Below are 21,360 nucleotides of genomic sequence, written 5' to 3'. Positions count from 1 at the left end.
ATCTTGTTGCCTTTCAGGAGCTGAGGAAGGTGACTGCTGTCAGTGTACATTAGCCTGGTTATTAAAAGAACTGTAATTCCAGACAGAGGAAAAGTGAGAACCCAGTTTCGCCACTGACAGTGAAAGCTCAGATGAGCCCTGGAAGTCAGGTGTGGAACATGCTGGTGCCTTCATGTCTGGCTCTCAGGGTTCTACAACCAGGGTCATGTATGCATAGGAAAGCAATTGTTTTTTCACAGGCAGTCAGATAGAAACTATGAAACAGACTGCATAATCTATGTTAGTGGGGGCTTTATGTTTAACTTCTTAACTTCCTTTCTTCTTCTCCAACCCCATCCCCTGTTACCCCAATATAAACGAAGGGCAATAAGGAAGGCCAGTCAGGAAGGGGATGTTGAAGACTGACAGTGTTTGTTAATGCTTCCAAATTCTTTACCAGCTTGTAATGAAATGAAGTACAGAATTCCACAGAGCAGTCTCAAGTGTAAGTAGGGACTCTGCCTGTTATATTCTGCAGCTCCATTACTGTGGTGTGCAGGTATATGTTAGCAATCATCAAGTAAGTTTGCAGCAGTCTTAGCCTATGGAATCCATGCAGCCTATTTACCCGTCCAACTTCCAAGTCACTCACTCATTTTTCTTCTGAGAGTTTCGCCATGGCTCTGTGTCATGAATTGCAGGAGCATGCCTGGGCAAAGACAGAGGGTAGAGGAGGAAGTTTCTTTCAGTCTAATTCAAGCATTGTTGATTGATGAACTCCTTGGGCAAATCTCAGCACTGCGTGCAAGAGGTACAAAGGTGACTGGAAGGGGTACCTTCTCTTCCACAAGGATGGTTTTGTGGGGGAAACAAACACTCAAACAGATTATAATGCAACGTGGAATTAATTAGGCGCCACACAGAGAGAAGTGGGAGAAAAAAAGAGAAACAAGTACTGCATGTGGCATAAAGAAAGGCCCAGGGAAGAAGTGGCATCCAGGAGGCTCTGGAGGAAGAGTAGGATTTCCACAGGCAGTGACAAGGGGAAGGGGCTTCTAGAGGCACAGAGCAGAGGAGACCAAAGTCTGTTCTCAGAGTTAACCTGATTTGGTTGGAGTAGACAGTCCACTCAGGTGAGCAACAGTGATATGGTGAACTTCCAGAAAGTGACAAAACAGTGGTCCAGAAGCAGCTGGGACCTTTTTCGCCTGGTCCATCTGTGAACTGGAGGACAGACAGAGCAATCTCCATTCAAAACTGCTGTCATGAAAACTCAGTCTCATTAGGATACTCCCCCCACGCTAACCAGACTCTCTGGAGATTTGATCACAAATATGTGTTCCCATCTTCACCCTCCAGTCCTACCAATCTCTGGGAGCAAGGTCTGGAAATCCATCCACATTTTTAGTAGCAGCCAGATAATTCTTATGAAGGGTCAAGTTTGTGAAGGCCAGCATGAAGACCAGCATGAAGGCCAGTTAGTAGAAGAAAAATGTGGACAAAGTATTTGTAGCAAAACGAAGATGCCAGGGAGATGGCAGCTGAGAAAGAAATGCGTATAAGTCTAGGGAAGGGATGAAGTAGTGCTGGCAAGAAATAAAACGGGAGAGGAAGCAGCTAGAGGAGGTGGGAGGGGCTCACAGTATGGTCTGACTGGCTGGGAGGTAGAGGCAGAGGGCCTGAGAGGGGCAGCGTCCATTAAACCGAGCTGCAAGGAACTTCACTAAGCTCCCTCTACAACATTGGTGGAAGGTATGCTTGGCTTTGCTGACTGGCTAACCTAGCAGTGGGCAGGGAGGAAAGAGGAAATTATGTGTGAGGTTGTCCTTTTTTTTACTTTATTTCTTTACCAGTCACTTTAAAGTTCTAGGACTGTTTTAGGTTGAGCATAGAGAAGTCACAGGACAACTCATGTTATCTAATACAAAAAACAAATCCAAATGCTCTACCAAGACGGGCACCAAAGTTAGAAAATGTCTAATTATTTAAGTCATTAAGTCAATACTGTTAGCATTTATCATGAGGACATTTTTTATTCATAGTAATTCATAATTGGCTGGATAGGAGGCCATACTGTCTACCTAAAATGTATGAACTAAGAGGCACCGCACTGTAAGGCCCTGAGGATTGTGGGAACCCTCACAAAGCACTCAGAAGTGGTGGGGTGAGGGGAGTCACCTGGGGAAGGCCAGCTGGCCACAAACATGCTCCCATAAGGAGGAATTCCCGGCTAGGTGTGGTGGCTCACATCTGTAATCCCAGCACTTTGAGGGGCAAAGGCAGAGGCAGGAAGATGGCTTGAGCTCAGCAGCTCCAGGCCAGCCTGGGCAACATAGTGAGACCTCATCTCTGCAAAAAATAAAAACTTAGTCAGGTATGGTGGCATTTTCTTGTAGTCCCAGCTACTCAGGAGGCTGATGCAGAAGGATCACTTGAGCCCAGGAGTTAGAGGCTGCAGTGAGCCAGGATTGTGCCACTGTACTCCAGCTGAGGTGACAGAGTAAAACCATACTTCAAAAAAAAAAAAGAGAGAGAGGAATTCCCTTGAGAATTCACCATAGTCAGACATCAGGCTCCCAGTCCCGCAAGATGAGGAACCAGGTTCTGTGAGTATCCCAGAGCTGATTGGAAGGGGTACTGACTCCCACTAACCAAATGCACAAAAGCTTGATGCACAAAATTCCCGAAGATCAATTTATTATTTTACAATAACAACTAGATATTGTTGTTTAAGGTCAATATACTGCTGGCAAACTTCCCAGAAAATTCTCTATGTCTATAGACAAACTACAGGAGAAAACAAATTCTTAGACTTGTAATATTTGATAACACAGCTATTTATGACAGGTGACTTACTGAGCCTTGAAATATGGATGGTGCAAATTGAGGTGTGCTGTAAGTGTAAATTATACACCAGATTTCAAATAAATAAAACCCCTAAAATTAAAATAGGCCATTAATAATTTTATACTATATATTGAAGTCCTTTATATTGTAGACATGTTAAATAAAATATAAAAATCAAGTTCACCTAACTTTGTTCTTTTAACTTTCTAAAATGTACATGCCAGAAAATTTCAAATTTCCTTTGTGGCTCCCACTTGTGATTTGCATGACATTTCACTCGGGCAGTGCACACCTTAAGTAGAGTCATGGCCAGCCAGAGACTGGGAGGAGATGGAAGCTTAGCTTTATTACTCAAATGTTTGAAGGCATTGAGCTTTGCTCCTATGCTTCAGTGACTGAGTGCCCCTCCTGCCTGACATGTTTCAATTCTAAAGATGTGAAGATGTCCAAACTTAAAGTCTGGCTTGCTGACTCAGGGATCTCTGGCTCTTTACTCTGATGCACTGTGTGTTGACTTAATAGTTCAGGTCTGGAAGGGTGACTTTGCCCTTTAATCCCCACCCACTGGGCAGCTGCCATGCCCTCTATGCCTCTGGTAAACCAGTACTCTACAACAATACCTGGACAGACAGGCTGATACCACCCTCAGCCTGGAAGCCAGACTGGAAGGAGGGGAACCCTTGTCATTTCTACCTCCTTCCTACCTCTCAACTCCCTGTGTCCTGTACAAATGAAAGCTAGTTGCAGAGAGTGTTGGCAAGAGGAAGAGAGGAGCGGACCCTCAGGACAAGGTGCAGCATGGAGCCCCTCAAGGAAGGAGTACCTGGACACTGCTGCCCGGTTCCTGGCCTTCTGTGACCTGAATGCTGACTGAGTGCCTGTGAGCATTCCTCATGGAGGTTCCTGCCCTCACCACCAGAGGTTTCACTTGTTATATTTGGACTGCAGCTTATGAATCTGAGCTTTTAATAAACTTCCTGGCTTAAAAGAATGAGGGACTCCAGGAAAAATGAGGTTTTTACTGGGTACTGTACCTAAGTTTATGAAAGCATTTATTTATAGGGCTGAATAAAGGGGTTAAGGTCACAGCTGGATAGTCCTCAAATCCATGAAAAGATGCCACCCAGACTAGTTATTCCAAAGTTTCTCTGCAATGCTGAAACCAAGGAAGCACATCACAGGCCCCTGAAATGCAGCATTTTCTTAAGAAAAGGTTTCCATGTTCTTTTGTTTGTTTGTTTGTTTGTTTGTTTGTTTTAAAAGACAGCCTGTCACCCAGATTGGAGTGCAGTGGTGCAGTCATAGCTCACTGTAACGTCAAACTCCAGGGCTCAAGGGAATCTTCCTACCTCAGTCTCTCAAATAATTGGAACTACAGGCTTAAGCCACCATGCCCAGCTTTTTTTTTTAGGGTTTTTTTGTTTGTTTGTTTTTTTGTAGAGATGAGGTCTCACTATATTGCCCAGCTTGGTCTTGAACTCCTGGTCTCAAGTGATCCTCCTGTCTTAGGCTCCCAAAACCCTGGGATTATAGGCATAAGCCACACCACCTGGTCATTTTTCATTTTAAATTTCCTTTTTATTGACTCTTGACTTATGATCAGGCAAATGCAGGTACTAGTTGGTATTACATGGGACCCAGGCCAGAGGAATTTAGGAAACTCAGACTTGAATGAACACAAGCGGGTTTCTTTACTGTAGTTTAGCTTGGGTCTTTAAGAAGGTTCATGGACCCAGAGTTTGGCCATAAGATCTTGTCTGTCCACCCCAGCCTCTCCCAATGTGACACCTAGGAAACCAGATTTTTTTCTGAACATCTTTCAGGAAATGTTGACCTGGAGTTTGTAGATGTATTTTACTCCTCCTAAGAAAGGGACACAGATACACAGTGAATTGGGGTGAGGTTCTCTCATTTCTCCTCAGCTCTTCCTCTGAAAATGCGTCCTTTCTCTTTCTGCTCAGAGTCATGGGAATACTTGGGTTCAGAAACTTAACTACAAGGTGGATGATTTCTTTTTTCTTCTAAATTGTTTCTCCTAAATTGTTTCTATTTCAACATCATACTGGGAAAAACCTAAGAGACAGTACATTCTTTAAGGCTCTATCACTTGCACATTCAGTTAGTAAGAGCAAAATCATTGTCAGAATAAATTATAATCTTATATAAGCAGATGTGAGGAATTTCTAAGAATGCCAATTACACATTTTTTGTTCCACCACTACAAAATGATTTTAGATTTCTGAAGGGTGTTAAAAAAGTAAATATTGCAATTTTTAAAAATATCTTAGATCTTACTTTTTAGAGCAATTGTAGGTTCATGGCAAAATTGAGAAGAAGAAATGAAGATTTCCCATATAATCCCGCCCCCACATACAAACTGTTCCTCCCCCATTATCAATATCCCCCACTACAGTGGTACTTTTGCCACAATTGATAACCTGTGTTGACACATCATTATCACCCAGAGTCCATAGTTTACCTCAGAGTTCACTCTTGGTGTTGTACTAATGACCTGTCTACCACTGTAGTATCACACAAAGTAGTTTCACACAACTACTTTGTAGTATCACACAAAGTAGTTTCACTGCCCTAAAAGTCATATATATTTTATATTGCATATACTTTCATTTTTTCTTAAGCACATCATTTCTTCCTATAGCAAAACTTAGAGAAATAGTTTACATGGCTTCACTGTTTCCAGAAAAGCACCTCTCCGTGTCCGGCATGGCAACATGGTGCGGGCTACTGAATTATCCCAGAGAGATCCCCAAGAACAAAAGACTTCTCTATACAAGCAAATGGACAGCAGCTGGCAGAGGCTCACGTTCCAACTGAGTTCATCTGTATCTGTCTCCCTCTGGCACAGTCCTCATAGCACGTGCCAAGGGGCCGGGATATTTTCATCCACTTAGTCTAGTACTGTCAGCAAGTCTACAACCTGATACGTTACAAGTTCTATTGGGTCACGTTATAGGACGACTCCATCCTGGAGTCGTCATACAACAGATGACATTTGCATGTATAGCATACTCCATAGATACACCCAGATTTAATAAAACCCAAAATAACTTTGTAGAGAAGCAAATGAACTATTTGTTTTGCTGTATTTTTTGTAAAGGCTTTTTATTATTATAACTTTGAAGTAAATTGGCCATTGAAAACTTATTTAAATGTTTATTTTAAAGAGAAAAATAAATATAATTATAGGTCCCTTTTTTTAAGTCTATTGGATTTTGTTTTTTATAATGAGTCACAACTTTTCTACATATCTTCTTAATCACAGGTTGGCAAGCAAGTAGCACTATTGCATGCATATAAGATTTTTATTAAAACTGCTGTGGTTAAAAAAAAAACGTGTACAGGATTTTTAACATGGATCTGATAAGAACATACATACTACAGTTTACACTGTCAAACAGAAAATTTAGGTTTCCGCCTCAATTAGTATTGTCCACTAGAGTTCTCTGTGATGAAAAAGCCATTCTATATCTGTGCTAATAAAGTGGCTATTAAACACATAAAATGTAGCTAATATGACTAAGGAACTGAATTTTTTATTTTAATTCACTGAATTTAAATAGCCACCTGTGGCTAGTGTCTATCGTATGAGATGCTATTGGTCTAAAGCAACCATATTCCGGTACTGCAATGTAACACCAAGAATAATAGGTAAGGACTTGCCTTGTAGCTGCATTTGCTAAAGAGAATATCAGGTAGTTTTCCCACAAAGAACAGTACCTCATCATGCCCCCAAAGGTGAATTCTACATGAGCCTAAAATGGCTCATTGCTCATAAAAGCGATTTTTTTCAGTTCACTGAAATTATTTTTCTCCTGGTTCACTTCTCTGAACTATCTTAGTCAGCTTGGGCTGCAATAACAAAATACCATAGACTGGGTGACAAATATTTCTTTCTCACAGTTCTGGAGAAGTCTAAGATCAAGTGCTGATAGATTCAGTTTCTGGTGGGGGCTCTCTTCTGGGCTTGTAGATAGCCACCTTCTCTCTGTCTCCTCAAATGACAGGAAGGGAGAGAGAGAAGTGTGAGAGGGCAAGAGAGACTAAGAGATTTCTTCTCTTTCTACAAGGCCACAGTCCTACCAGATTAGAGCTTCATTCGTATGACCTCACGTAATCTTCATTACTTCCTTAAAGGCCCTATCTCCAACACAATCACATGGAGAGTTAGGGCTTCAACATATGAATTTGGCAGGAACACAACTCAGTCCATATCCGGGGTCATTCTCACCTGACAACCCTAGAGGCTGCAACTGCCTTCCAGGGAGAAGTTGCTGTATTGACCTGACTGTTGCAGACTCCTGTGCCCAGCCAGGCTGAGTGGTTCCATTGGCCATACACACACTCTTTCATTGCTGCTCAGGCTTCGAGGGGCACCAGTGCACTACGTCAGCAATTTCGCCTTGCTTCTTGTTAGGGTCACACTCTCCTAGTGGGGCCTCCAGAATGTTAGGTCAAACCCACTGGGGGTGTGAGGTATCTGGTGTGCAATCCAATGCTGTATGAAAGATGCAAAGAATTGCACAGAAATTAGATTAGGAAATATCGTTTTATTTAAAAGGTAAGTTAGAGAGAGAGTGAGAAAGAAAGAGGAGATTCACCTCTCCAAGGCAGGGAAGGGGGCCAAAGCCAGGAAGCATGGCAACAGACATAGCTCAAAGAGCACATGGCCACACCAGAGTCTAGTAAGGCAATGGCAAAATGGCTGATCGCAGTTGAGTCTTGATAACCATTTCCCTTGGATGAGGGAAGGTCATTAAGGTGATTGGGTGATGGTCTGCTCCACATCATCATGGAGGGGCAGGTAAGGGTAGGTACTGATGTCAGGTGATGGACAGCAGGCAGATGGGTGGGCTAGTCACATGATTGCTGCCATGATGGTGGGATAGTCAGGAGGAGACAAGGGGAGGGGTTTTTTCTGCAAGAGACTTGTCAGACATTTGCAATTCACAAACTCCTTGACCAAAATGTGGTCTATTATCATTTCTATGACTTTGGCCCACCAAGGGATGATCTTTGCTCTTCCACCTTGAACCTGAAAGTTTACTAGAGATTATTATGCTAAACCATGAATTGAAAGGAGGTTGAGCTGCTGGGCTGTCCAGGTCTTGCATCTGATGGAGATTTGCTGAGGGGGTGGGGGTAGGCTGCCCGCTTGGCCTACAGTAGAATGACTGAAGACTTCCTAAAACCTGCCTATTGGAAATTTATCCATGTCTAACCTGTGCTAGATTCAAAGGGTGTCAGGGGTAAAGTCTAAACAAAAATGGCTATGCTGAGGCAAAAAAAATACTATGCTAAACTAAGTTTATTCTAGATTTCTATAGATACCTCCTTTCACTTTTGTCCTTTTTCATACCTTTCCTCACATGATTAAGATTCACATGTATGGGCCAGGTGCAATGGCTCAAGCCTGTAATCCCAGCACTTTGGGAGGTGGAGGCAAGAGGATTGCCTAATCCCACAAGTTCAAGACCAGCCTAGGTAGCATGGTGGGACCTCATCTCTACAATAAATCAAAAAATTAGTTGGGTGTGGTGGCACACACCTGCAGTTCTAGCTACTTGGAAGGCTGAAGCAGAAGGATCGCCTGAGCCCAACAAGTCAACTCTGTGGCGGCTGTAAGTGTACCACTGCACTCCAGCCTGGGTGACAGAGTGAGACTCTGACTCAAAAAAAAAGATTCTCATGCATGAACAGAAGTGTAGTGGCATCAAAGCTGCTGGGCATTGGGATTATGTCCTGATGGGTATAATCCATTATGTTTGTTAGAAAAGAAGTTCTGAGAACCACTGATCTGGGGTTCTTCCTGCCTTACAGAGGGCATTGTGTTTCAGCCACTGCCATCTGAGCTGCGATGCAGATTCCAGGCTGTCTTGGCACAAGTATGCAGTAGCCATCCCCTTGCCTTTTCACATGGCTAAGGCCCTTTCCTTCCTAAAAACACTCTTGGAAGTGTATCTTATACATATGCCTTTCCATGACTAATCCCAACTGACTCTGGGTATTTTACCCTTTCATACCTCTGCAATACAAAGATCCAGCAGTGTTCCTGGATTAGCATGCACTTATGCCTGCATTTCTTTGTAACTGTTCTTAAGTTATCACTCAAGCCTTTTCTGAAAATACAAATTGCTTCCCCAGCTAAACTGTAAACTCAGGCAAAGACTCTTCTAATTGCTGTATATTTCTGGAAGAAAAACTACTATAGCTCTCTCTCTCTCTCTCTCTCTGTTAGCTGTGTGTCTAAGGGAAGGGAGGGATGCCAACTACATGCATTCACTCCACAGTATATGTCTTTCTGTTTATAATTTGTTTGCTTACCACTGCAAATACTGTGTTGCCTATAAAGAATTCAATGGGCCTGCCTTTTTAAAATCAGGGGTTTATAAAATTCCACACACATACACATATACTATGATCGGTCCATTAAAAATTAGTGGCCTGGATTATTGACGATGAGTTGAAGTTTTTGAATAATTCCTTTTACACAATTAGAGTTCTTTTTTTTTTTTCTTTGCCTAAACAAAGAGAGGTACTGATTAGAAAAGGAAATTTTACAATCGTGATAGTAATCTCTAAAAAGTACTCTTGAAGTGGTGCTTAGAAGTGACTCATGGTTTTCTGCTTATGTCCAACAAACTAGATTTACCCTCCACCTTAAACACCTAGAAAATCAAACTATGAAAAATATTAGTTTTTAGATATTGACAGCAGGCCACATAAAACTATGATACTTGAGGTAAAGGAAACAAGAAACATGAGCCCTTCATTGCATAAGCTTACTATATGGAGGCAGTTTCCAGACTACAGTACAGGGAGCAGGAACCCAAAATAGCCCCTGTGGCCTTACTGAATTGAGGAGACATAGGTCAGAGTTCACAGGGGCCAAGGGAGCTAGAATTTGCAGAGTAGAGTGCATAAGGTGGGAAGGTGCACAAACAAAGCACTCCAGAGATCCAAGAAGGAATCCCTTTGGGACTTTGGCTGGTTACTGCTCTGCACAAGGCTGAGCGAGAACCACCAGAAAGGAGTAGAGAGAGCAATTCTCAGCGCTCACAAAGAGCTGGGAATAGTTTGTGTTCCCACTAGCCAGAATAGAAAGAACTCAAAAAGTAGGAGGTACCAGGGAAAATTCTCAGAAAGGCATCAGCTTAGTAATAGAGCTAAATGGAACCCAGACTAGAACCTGGTCTGGCCCCATCATAACAAAGATTTAAATGCAAGCCGCCAACAAATCCACTGATTTCAAGTACACTAACTGCAGGCAAAAGTAAATTCTGACACTATTTAAAGGAATACAACAAAATTCAGTACTTAATAATGTAAAATTCACAGTGTCTGACAGAGAGTAAATAATTACAGGTATGTAAGGAAGCAGGAATATATAGCTGATAGCCAAATGTGATCAATGGAGCCAGAAATGAGATACTAGAATTAGCAGACAAGGACCTTAAGACAACTATTATAAGTTTGCTTTATATGTTAAGAAGATAGAAGAAACAAGAGCATGATGAAGTTATAAAAAATTTTAAAGACCCTAATGGAATTTATAGAGATGAAAAATATAATATATAAATGGGGAAAAAGGAAAAATATAATATCTGATATGAAAAATGAACACCAGAGGATTAATAGCTGACTACTACTGCAGAAGAAAAAATTAGTAACAATAAAAGCATAGCAATAGAAACTATCCAAAACGAAGAAAAAAGACTGAAAAATGTGAATAAAGCATCAATGACCTATGGGTTAATATCAAGCGGTCTAAAATGTGTATAATTGGAATCCCAAAAAGATATGGTTGGTGGTGAGCATGGAAGGATAAAGGGGACGAGAAAAAATATTCAAAGAAACAAGGGTCATAATTTTGCAAATTTGATGAAAACCACAAATCCATAGGCACAAGAAACTCAACAAGCCCCATGCAGAATAAGCTTCATGAACACATTACAAAGATACTCATAAAAAAAGCTGGGTGTTGTAGTGGCTCACACCTATAATCCCAGCACTTTGGGGTGCCAAGGCAGGAGGATTACTTGGGACCAGGAGTTTGAGATCAGCCTGGGCAACATAGCAAGACCTCATCTCTACCAAAAAAAAATAGCTGAGTATGGTGGCATGCACCTGTAGTACCAGTTACTCAGGAGGCTGAAGAGGGAGGGTTACTCTAGCCCAGGAGGTCAAGGCTGCAGTGAACCATGAGCACACCACTGCATTCCACCTTGGTTTACAGAGTGAAAGTCCTAGTCAAAACCAAAAACAAACAAACAAAAATCTTTTAATAAGACTGCTGAAGTCCTGGGAAAAATAAAAATTCTATGCAAAAGAGCAAGGAAAAGAATCACAGCAGACTTATTTTTTTATTTTGTATTTTTTTGAGTTGGAGTCTCACTCTGTCACCTCAGCCTTCCAAGTATCTGGAACTACAGGCGTGCACCACCACACCTGGCTAATTTTTTGATTTATTGTAGAGATGAGGTCTTGCCAAGTTGCCCAGGCTGGTCTCGAACCCCTAAGCTCAAGCAGTCCTATTGCCTCTGCCTCCCAAAGTGCTGGGATTATAGGCATGAGCCACCATGCCCAGCAACAGGAGACTTCTTGTCAGAAGCTGTGCTAGCAAGAAGACAGTGGACAAATGATCATTAAAGTACTAAAAGAAAAATACTATAAAGCTAAAATTCTCTACCCAGGAAAAAAATACTTTCATAAAAGAAAACTAAGGAAGGATGTTTTCAGACAACCAAGATAATTCATAGCCAGCAGGTTTATGGTACAAGAAATGTTAAAGGAATTTCTTAGAAGAAAAATGATATCATATAGAAATTTGGATATATACAAAGAAATGATGGTCTCCACAGATGGTAAATATATGAGTAATATGTAAGACATTTTTACTCATTTAAAATCTTCTTTTAAAATAATTGAATGTTTAAAACAAAAATAATAAAAATTTACTGTGGGATTTATAGCATATGTAGAACCAAAATGAATGCCAACAACAGCATGAAAAATGAGAAGAGAGAAATAGAAGCATATTGTATACAATTCTTACACCATATGTGAAGTGGTAAATTACTTTGAAGGCAGAGTGATAAGTTAAAGATGTATATTGTAAATCCTAGAGTAGGGTTCTGCAAGCTATTGGCCAACAGGACAAATCCAGCCCACAACCTGTCTTTATAAGTCAACATTGGAACACAGCCACAGTCATTCATTTATATATTGTCTATGTCTGCTTTTGTGCTGCATTAGCAGAGTTGAACTGATTCAACAGAGACCATGTGGCCCACAAAGCCCATGATGTTTATTATTTTACAATTTACAGAAAAAAGTTCCTCAACCCTGCTCTAGAGCAATCACTGAAATAAACAGTGACAGTTTTAAACCCTACCATATTGGTAATTACATTAAATATAAGTGGTCTAAGTGCCTAGGATCCTGAAAAGAAATATCAGCTTGGATTTTTAAAAAACAAGCCCTAGTTACATGCTGTTACATCAGGGGTTCCTATTTCTAGACTGCTCCCACATTTGGAAATTTGCTATAAGGATTCAAGAATCCATGGCTCAAATTTGTTACAGTCATGTAGTAAGAATACACACACAGCCAGATCATAACAGGAAAAGACACAGGTATAGTCAGGAGAAATTCATTTACAGGTTTCCATATGCTATCTTCCTCTCATGAGGAATCACACAGAGTGCATACTTCCTCCAGTAATTAATATGGAATAACATTTGTGTAACATTTCTGCCTAGGGATTCCCATCAGAGACCCCAGCACCTAAGGATTTTATTATAGGCTGGTCACATAGATACTCTCTGCCTAGCATATTTCTAAATTCCAGGTTCCCAAATGGTAAGTATGTATTCAACATAAATCATATTGTCTGTGTAGTCTGGGTACAGTCAACCATCCTCATCAGTTAACTGTTAATGAGGAGCTATGTTTCCAGATGCCGGCCTGGGCCAACCTTGCAAGCAGGTGTTTCTCAGGATAGCAGTCTTGGGCTTGCCCTTTAACTCTTTCAGCACAGCTGACTATCAAACAAAGAACAAGAAGATTTTACATAGAAAACTGAAGAAAGATTAGAAGGAAAAGATGAGAAAAGATCTAACTAATCAAAAGAAATCTTTAGAGACTATATAAATTCAGACTAATTGTATTTTAAAACAAGCAGTATTGCCAGAGATGAAGAGGAATATTACATAATAATAAAAGAGCTAATTTGTGAAGAGGACTATTACATAATAATAAAAGAGCTAATTTGTGAAGAAGATGTAACAACCTTAAATGTTTAATCACTTCAAAACATAACTTCAAAATACATGAAGCAAAAAATACACAACTCGAAGAAATAGACAAACCCACAATTATAGTTGGCAATTTCTTTTTTTTTTTTTTTTAAGTTGGCAATTTCAAAACTCCTGTCTCAGTAATTGGTAGAACAAGTTGGTAGAAAACTAGTAAAGATAAAAAAGATTTAACAAAATTATTAACCAACCTAACCATCATACACAGACACTCCAACAACAGTAGAATACACATACCCTTCAAGAGTACATAGGACATTCACCAAAGTCAACTATATTCTATGTCACAAAACAATGTAAGATAACTAAAATCATGAATAGTGTCTTCAAAGATCATAACAGAATTGAACTAGAAATTAGTAACAGACGATATCAAGGAAAATCCCCAAATATCTGGAAATTAAGCAACACATTTCTAAACAATCCTAAATATTTTGAATAAAATTAAAAATATAATATAGAATAATTAGTGATATGTAGCTAGAACAGTACTTAGAGGGAAATTTATAGCATGAAATGCAAATATTAGCAAAAAAAAGTGTTCTCAAATAATTGATCCTAAGAAACTATAAAAGGGGCATCAAAAATAAACCTAAGGTAAGCAAAAGAAAGAAAATAATAAAGAGCAGATTTAATAAAACTAGAAGCAAAAATAATAAAGAAAACTTAATAAAACCAAAAGCTGTTTTTTAACCAATAAGAAAAAAGTCTTACCCAGATTTATAAGAAAAAAAATACAAAAATTTTAAAAATCAGGAATGAACAGGGAAACATCACTACAAATTTCATAGTCATTAAAAGTATTATAAGAGAATAATATGAGTCATTTTCTGATATTAAATTCAACTACTTAGATGAAGGAAATCAATTCCTTGAAAGGTATCATTAAAGCTCACCCAAGTAGAAATATATAACCTGAACAACCCTATATCTATTAAATAAGTCCAATTCATAATTTAAAACTTCCCACAAAGAAGACCCCAGACTCTTAAAGTGTCATTAGTTAATTCTGTACAAGATTTAAGAATAATATGATGCCAATTCTACATTAACTCTTCCACTTTTGGGAGGATGAAGTAGACATGCATTTCCCTAGTCCTCTTACTAAGTGCAAATTAAAACCATAACCATTATATATAAAACAAACATAAGAAGACTGTGAAACATGCAGAGAAGAATAAAGACTGTCCAGGAACCTCAGGAACCAAGGAAAGACATTGTGGTGAGTTCCTTGGGTTATCTTTAGTGCCTAATACACCTAGAATTTCATGATGTCTCCTGTCCCACAATCAAGGTGATTCCAGGCCCGATGGGGGTAGGGACTTCTCTCATATTTTAGCAGTCTGCCCTTAATGAGAAAAACAAACCCTGTCGGGTACCCTAACACCTGTTATGGGAACCACTACAATAGAAATGGGATCTTCAAGAAGCCACATTGGCAAAGTCAATGTTTAACTTGTAAACCTTTCTTTACAAATTCCATTTAGCAGTTGAAAGAGGATCCCATTGCTTATACATCCAACAGCTTAATTTCTGAAGGAAATCCTTGATTTGGGGGAACATAGATCATTGCAGGCTTTGGTCTCTTGGGTGTATAAGCTACATGCAGGAGAATCATGAACTTGAGCTTTATGGTTGGGTCAAGCAGCATGGAACTCACAGGTGGCTTAAGGTCTACGGTGGGAAGCAATTGTGTTTTTTGAAGTAATGTTCATAGAGAGGTGAGACCCTGAGATCACCAGAGCAGAGAGGGTTTTCATGGGGTTTTGTTTGTTTTGCTTTGATTTTTTTGTAGAGACAGAAGTCTTACTATGTTGCCCAGGCTGGTCTTGAACTCCTGGCCTCTTATTATGTTGCCCAGGCTGGTCTTGAACTCCTACCTTGGCTTCCCAAAGTGCTGGGGTTATAGGTTATAGGCCCAGCCCAGGCAGGCAGGATTTTCAAGGATCAGCAGCCGTGAAACAAACCTTGCAAAGCAAGCACTACATATGGACAATCATTGTGTCACCCACACCTAGAGCTATCTCCCATCTGGGTAATTTGAGCCAGAGGTGTCTGAGGTTGGCTGTTTCCAGGAACTTCCCACACTCTCACTCATCCTTTCTTCCTGTTTGTCTTCAGGGAGAGCTGACTATGACCAGTGACATGGAGAACTTACAAAATGCCCTGTACTTAGATACGGTGCCAGAGCCCTGGGCCCGGCGAGCCTACCCTTCCACGGTGGGCCTGGCAGCCTGGTTTCTGGACCTCCTCAACCGAATCAAGGAGCTGGAAAGTTGGACAAGTGACTTTGCAATGCCCTCCACTGTGTGGCTTACAGGCTTCTTTAACCCCCAATCCTTCCTGACTGCCATCATGCAGTCCATGGCTCGCAAGAATGAGTGGCCACTGGACCAGATGGCCCTTCAATGTGATGTGACCAAGAAGAATAGAGAAGAGTTTAGAAGCCCTCCTCGAGAAGGGGCCTATGTACATGGCCTCTTCATGGATGGCGCCCGCTGGGACACACAGGTAAATCCTGGGATGAGCCAAAGGACATCCTCTTGTGGACTGATTAAATACACATTGCCTCCCATAAAGTGTGACTACTAAAATACTCCCTGAATGTTTTCACCTAGATAAATTTGTCCCTGAGGCCATCAAACCATTTGTATTCAGCCGGGGGTGGAGCAAAGAGTATAGACTTTGCGGAGGGGACAGAGTAGAGAGGTAAATAGCAAGGGCTCTGGAACCATAGTAGCTGGCTCTGAATCCCAGAATGACCATTTAATAATCGTGTGATCTTGGATATAGTTTTACCTCTCCAGATCTCCACTGTTAAATGAGAGAATAGAATGAGTGAATATGAGTGAAAATTAAATGAGTTAATATATAAGACATTGAACAGTGCCTGGTACATAGGTAGTGGTCAAAAAGTGTTGGAGCCAGGTATCCCTTGCTGCTGTGTGCCCTAGAGACATCATTTCATCTCCCTGGTCTACTTTACTCATGTATGTGCTTTAGAAGGAAAGGAAGCTCACCTAGCTTTATATTGTTCTTTGTTGGCAAAGAGGAGTTAGTAGATGTCATTTAAGAGACGTTTTAAAAGGATTCCTCACTGAAGGATAAAAAAAAACTTGAGTCACCATGAGAAGATGTTTTGTCATGGATAAGAAACTGGCAAATGCCGGGCTCAGTGGCTCAGCCTGTAATCCCAGCGCTTTGGGAGGCTGAGGTGGGTGAATTGCCTGAGCCCGCGGGTTCGAGACTCGCCTGGGCAGGTGAGACCGCATCTCTACAATAAATCAAAAAATTAGCCGGGCGTGGTAGCGTGCACCTGTAGTTCCAGCTACTTGGAAGGCTGAGGCGGAAGGATCTCCAGAGCCCAGCAGGTCGAGGCTGAGGTGGCCGGGAGCGGCCACTGCACTCCAGTCTGGGCGACTGAGTGAGACTCCAACTCAAAAAGAAACTGGCAAATAAGCTCAAATGGCTTGGATAAATAAGATGAACAAGGATGGATAAATTTAGAAGAAGTTTCCATTTGTTATACACATGATCTGGAAAAGAGTGCATTGTCAAATATCCCATTAAGCAGATGACACTAAACTACTAGCAGTCAATACTAAGCTAATCAGGCAAAACTGTTAGAAGATCTAGAAGATCCCAGGAAGTCATGTGAATATGCACAAAGAGATGTCCTTGACTCAGTAGTACTGCCAGAAAATTCATACCCACCCAGAACTTCAGAATAAAATTTTACTTAGAAATAAGGCCTGCCAGACTCAGTGGCTCAGCCTGTAATCCCGCGCCTTTGGGAGGCTGAGGTGAGTGGATTGCCTGAGCCCACGGGTTCGAGACCCGCCTGGGCAGTGAGACCTCATCTCTACAATAAATCAAAAAATCAGCCGGGCGTGGTAGCACATGCCTGTAATTCTGGCTACTTGGAAGGCTGAGGCGGAAGGATCGCCGGAGCCCAGCAGGCCGAGGCTGCAGGGGCCGGGAGCAGCCACTGCACTCCAGTCTGGGTGACAGAGTGAGACTCCAACTCAAAAAAAAAAAAAAAAAAATAAGGCCTTTGCTCAACAAGGGTACCTGCATAATCAATGTTTGTATACCTAACCTGAATTATACCCCACATCTTTATAATAAAAAATAATAATAAAAGTTTAAAAAAAAAAAAAGAGAGAAGGTCTTTGCAGATGTAATTAGAGTTAAGATGATGTCATACTGGATCAGCGTGAACCCAAAATCCAATGATTGGTGTCCATGTAAGAAAGCCATGGAAGAGAATGCCCTGTGAAGATGAGATAGAAGCAATGTATCACAAGCCAAGGAATGTCAAGGACTGCTAGCAAGTACCAGAAGCTAGTGGCAGCCTGGGACAGTTTCTGCCTCAGAGCCTCCAGAAGGACCCACTTGGCCCACACATCTTGACTTGGACTTCTGACTTCCAGAACTGTGAAAGAATAACTTTCTGTTGGTTTAAGCCATCAAGTTTGTAGCAATTTGTATACTAGCCCTAGGAAACCAATGCAAGAGCCAAAAGGAAGGATAGTAAAGAGGAATATACACGTTCAGAATCTGAATCCTGAATATAGAGCAAGTAGAGCAAATAATAGGCTAACTAAAAAGTTTAAAAGAACAAGCTAGAGAATGAGATGTTCCAAGGGTACTTTGAAAACCTCATACATGTTCCTGGAAATCTAGAAAGCCATGCATATGTGCAGAGCTGTGCACACACCCACACACTATGTGCATGCTCAAGAAAGACTTGAGAAGGCCACACTCTCTCATCTCCAGCTAACCTTGAGGTTCTGTGAAAGCAGGGAAGTATGTCTATGCTAGCGGCTTTCAAGTGACTGGCTGAGCAATGAAGGCATGCCCCAATGCATATACAGCCCCTCAACAAAGACTTTGAGAATTGATGATTCCAGGCATTTAAGAAAATTTCTGTCCAATTATTTGCTGGCCACTAAGCTAACTGAGCAAGCAGCTTCAGTGGCCATACATGACAAAAAATATAGACTTTACAGAATCATCTCAGAAACGTCACCAAACAAACCTTGTGGAGAGAGAATCTGATTTCCAGAGAGGCCAAATTATTTAAAATGTTGTTTCCAACAACAGCAAAAATTATGAGACATACAAAGAAACAAAAAGGAATGTCCCATACCCATGAAAAACACAATCAACAGAAAAACTATCCCTGAGGAAATCCAAATGTAAGATTTGCTAGACAAAGATGTATATATAGTTGGAGTCTCACTCTGTTGCCCAGGCTGGAGTGCAGTGGCACACTCACAACCACCACAGCTCCGACCTGCTGGGCTTAGGCAATCCTTCTACCTCATCCTTCCAAGTAGCTGGGACCACAGGCACACACCACCACACCCGGCTAATTTTTTGATTTATTATAGAGACAAGGTCTCACCAAGGTGCCCAGACTGGTCTTGAACCCCTGGGATCAGGCAATCCTCTTGGCTCTGCCTCCCAAAGTGCTGGGATTACAGGCATGTGCCATCACACCTGGTCTAGACAAAGACTTTAATCTGCTGTTTTAAATATGTTACAAGAACTAAAGAAAACCATGCCTAAGTAAGTAAAGAAAATGATGTAAACAATAATTCAGTAGTAGTGAACAGAGAATAATAATACATAAAGAGAAGTTATATATATATTAAAAAGAACCAAGTAGCAACTCTGGGGCTGAAAAGTATAATACAAGAAGTGAAAATTCCAAAAAAGGATTTTAACAGCAGATTTGAATAGGCAGAAAAGTCAGCAAACTTGGAAACAAGTCAATTGAGGTTATCCAATCTAAGAAAGAAAAAAAGAATGACAAAAAATGAACAGTCTCAGAGACTGTGTGACACCATCAAGCAAATCAACATATGCGTGGTACAAGTTTCAGAAGGAGAGGAGAAATAAAGGGTCAAAAAAAAATTTAAAGAAATAATTACCCAAAACTCTCAAAATTTGAAGAAAAATATTAATTTATGCATCCAAGCTCAATAAAACCCAAATATAATTAACTCAGAAATCCATACCTAGAAGTATTACACTCGAATTGGTGAAAAGACAAAAAATTTTGAAATCGGCAAGAGAAAAGTAATTCAAAACTTACAATATGAGTGTAAACCAATTTAATGAGTGTGATAACCAATTTCTCATCAGAAACTATGAAGGCCATAAGGCAGTGGGATGACATGGTCAAAGTGCTAAAAGAAAAAGACTGTCAGCCAAGAATTCTATACCCAGAAAAACTATCTTACAAAAATGAAGACTGTATGACATTCTCAAATTTTTAACAGAGAGAGAGAAAGAAAGAAAATTCATCACTAACAAACCAGCCCTACAAGAAATACTAAAGAGGTTCCTTCAGGCTGAAAGGACACTAGATAGTAACCCAAGCCTACATGAAGAAACAGAATATTGGTAATTACATATATAAATATAAAAGATAGTATAAATGCATTATTGTTTGTAATTTTTATTTCTCTCTAATCTGATTTAAAAGACAACTGCATAAAGTGATAACTTTAAATATGCATTGAAGGGCAAAAAATGTATAAAGATGAATAGTGAAAACAGCACATGCCAGGTGTGGTGGCTCATGCCTATAATCCCAGCTACTCAGGAAGCTGAGATGGGGAGGATAGTTTGAGGCCAAGTGTTCAAGGCCAGCCTGAGTAACAAAGTGAGACACCATCTCTAAAAATAGATAAATAAAGAAAGAAAAGGAAAAAATGAAAAAAGCACAAAGGAGGGAGAGTGAATGGAGTTATACAGGAATAAACTTTTTATATATGATTGAAATTAAGTTGGAATTAACCTAATGTAGATTGTCATATATAAAAATGTTCAGTTGTAATCCCCAAGACAACCACTACAAAAATAATTCAAAAAAATATAGTAAACAAGAGAATGAAAATGGTACACTAGAGTATATCTACTAACACAAAAGAAGACAATAATGGAGAATAGGGAAACAAAAAAGACAGACATATAGAAAACAAATAGCAAAGTGGCAAAAATAAATCTTATTTTATCAGTATATACATTAAATGTGAATGGATTAAACATTAAAATTAAAAGGCAGAGACTGACAAAAGGAATTTTTAAAAACAAACTAAAAAACACCTCACTGTGCCTGTGATGTTCATCAAGGCCATTCCTTTAGATCCAGCTACATGATATCCACAGAGACACACTTTAGATTCAAAGACACAATAGGTTGAAAGTAAACAGATGCAAAAATATATGCCATGCAAACAGTAATCAAAAGAGAGTGAAGAGGCTATACTAATATCAGACAAACTAAACTTTATAAGGAAAAAATTGTTACTGGAGAAAAGATAGAAATTGTAAAGACAAAAAAGAGCATTTTATTATAATAAAAAGGTCAATAAATCAAGAAGATATAACAACTATAAATATATATGCACCTAACAAAAGAGCCCCCAAAGTACACAAAACAAAAATTGACAGAACTTAAGGAAAAAATAATTCAACTATAATAATTGGAGCTGTCAATACTCCACTGCTAATAGTGACTGCTAAAGGTTATAGAGTTTCTTTCTGAGGTGATAAAACTGTTTTGGGATAGACAGTGATGACGATTATACAACTTTGTGAGTATATCAAAACTACTGAAATGTACACTTTAAAATAATTGGTTTTATGGTATGTGAAAACAAAAGGTTCTACCACTGTTCCCAATCCTTGCCATAAACACTCAAATCTGGAGGGCAAGGGGATCCCCTCTTACCTTAGTTCTGTTACTCACTATACCTTATATTAGCCTCTAAAAGACCTGAAGAGGTACAACCTTCCTTTTAAATACATTTCATGAAAATAAATCATACTCTGTCCATAGCAAAAGGACTCAGACAAATAATCTGTGAATTGCTCTGAATCAGCATTTCAAAAGTATATTCCATAAAGCACTAGTATCACAGGAAATGAATAAGTTGCAAAGAAAAGGGCCCTGTGGCCAAATAACCTGGTGGATAACATCAAGTTAAGTAAAGGTAAACTGTTTTCTTTACTGCTAGGACTTCTTATCTGCTAGTGTATGTTATAAAGCATCAAATTCAAGTATGGTAACCATCATTTCCCAAATATATTTGACCAAGGGACCCTTTTGTTCCTCAGATCATTTCTCAGGACTAGTAGGAAAAAATTCTCTAAACAACTCTATTGAGACATTTCAGAAAATCAT

The 21,360-nt window shown here is 39.9% G+C and overlaps 1 protein-coding gene across 1 annotated transcript in view; it reads left to right on the top strand.

Annotated features, from left to right (window-relative positions):
* LOC103274593 (dynein heavy chain 9, axonemal-like) overlaps positions 1-21,360 on the top strand; it is a 134,054-nt gene that overhangs the window by 111,714 nt on the left and 980 nt on the right. Inside the window, exon 21 of the mRNA XM_008072030.2 lies at positions 15,282-15,671. Within this exon, the coding sequence (XP_008070221.1) occupies positions 15,282-15,671 (390 nt within the window). The remainder of the gene's footprint in view (positions 1-15,281; positions 15,672-21,360) is intronic.

The sequence above is a fragment of the Carlito syrichta genome, unplaced genomic scaffold, assembly GCF_000164805.1.
Source record: "Carlito syrichta isolate Samal-C Ts95f unplaced genomic scaffold, Tarsius_syrichta-2.0.1 Scaffold314819, whole genome shotgun sequence".
NCBI lineage: Eukaryota > Metazoa > Chordata > Mammalia > Primates > Tarsiidae > Carlito > Carlito syrichta.
The sequence above is the reverse complement of the archived record's forward strand: the minus strand, read 5'-3'. Positions and strand labels throughout refer to the sequence as shown.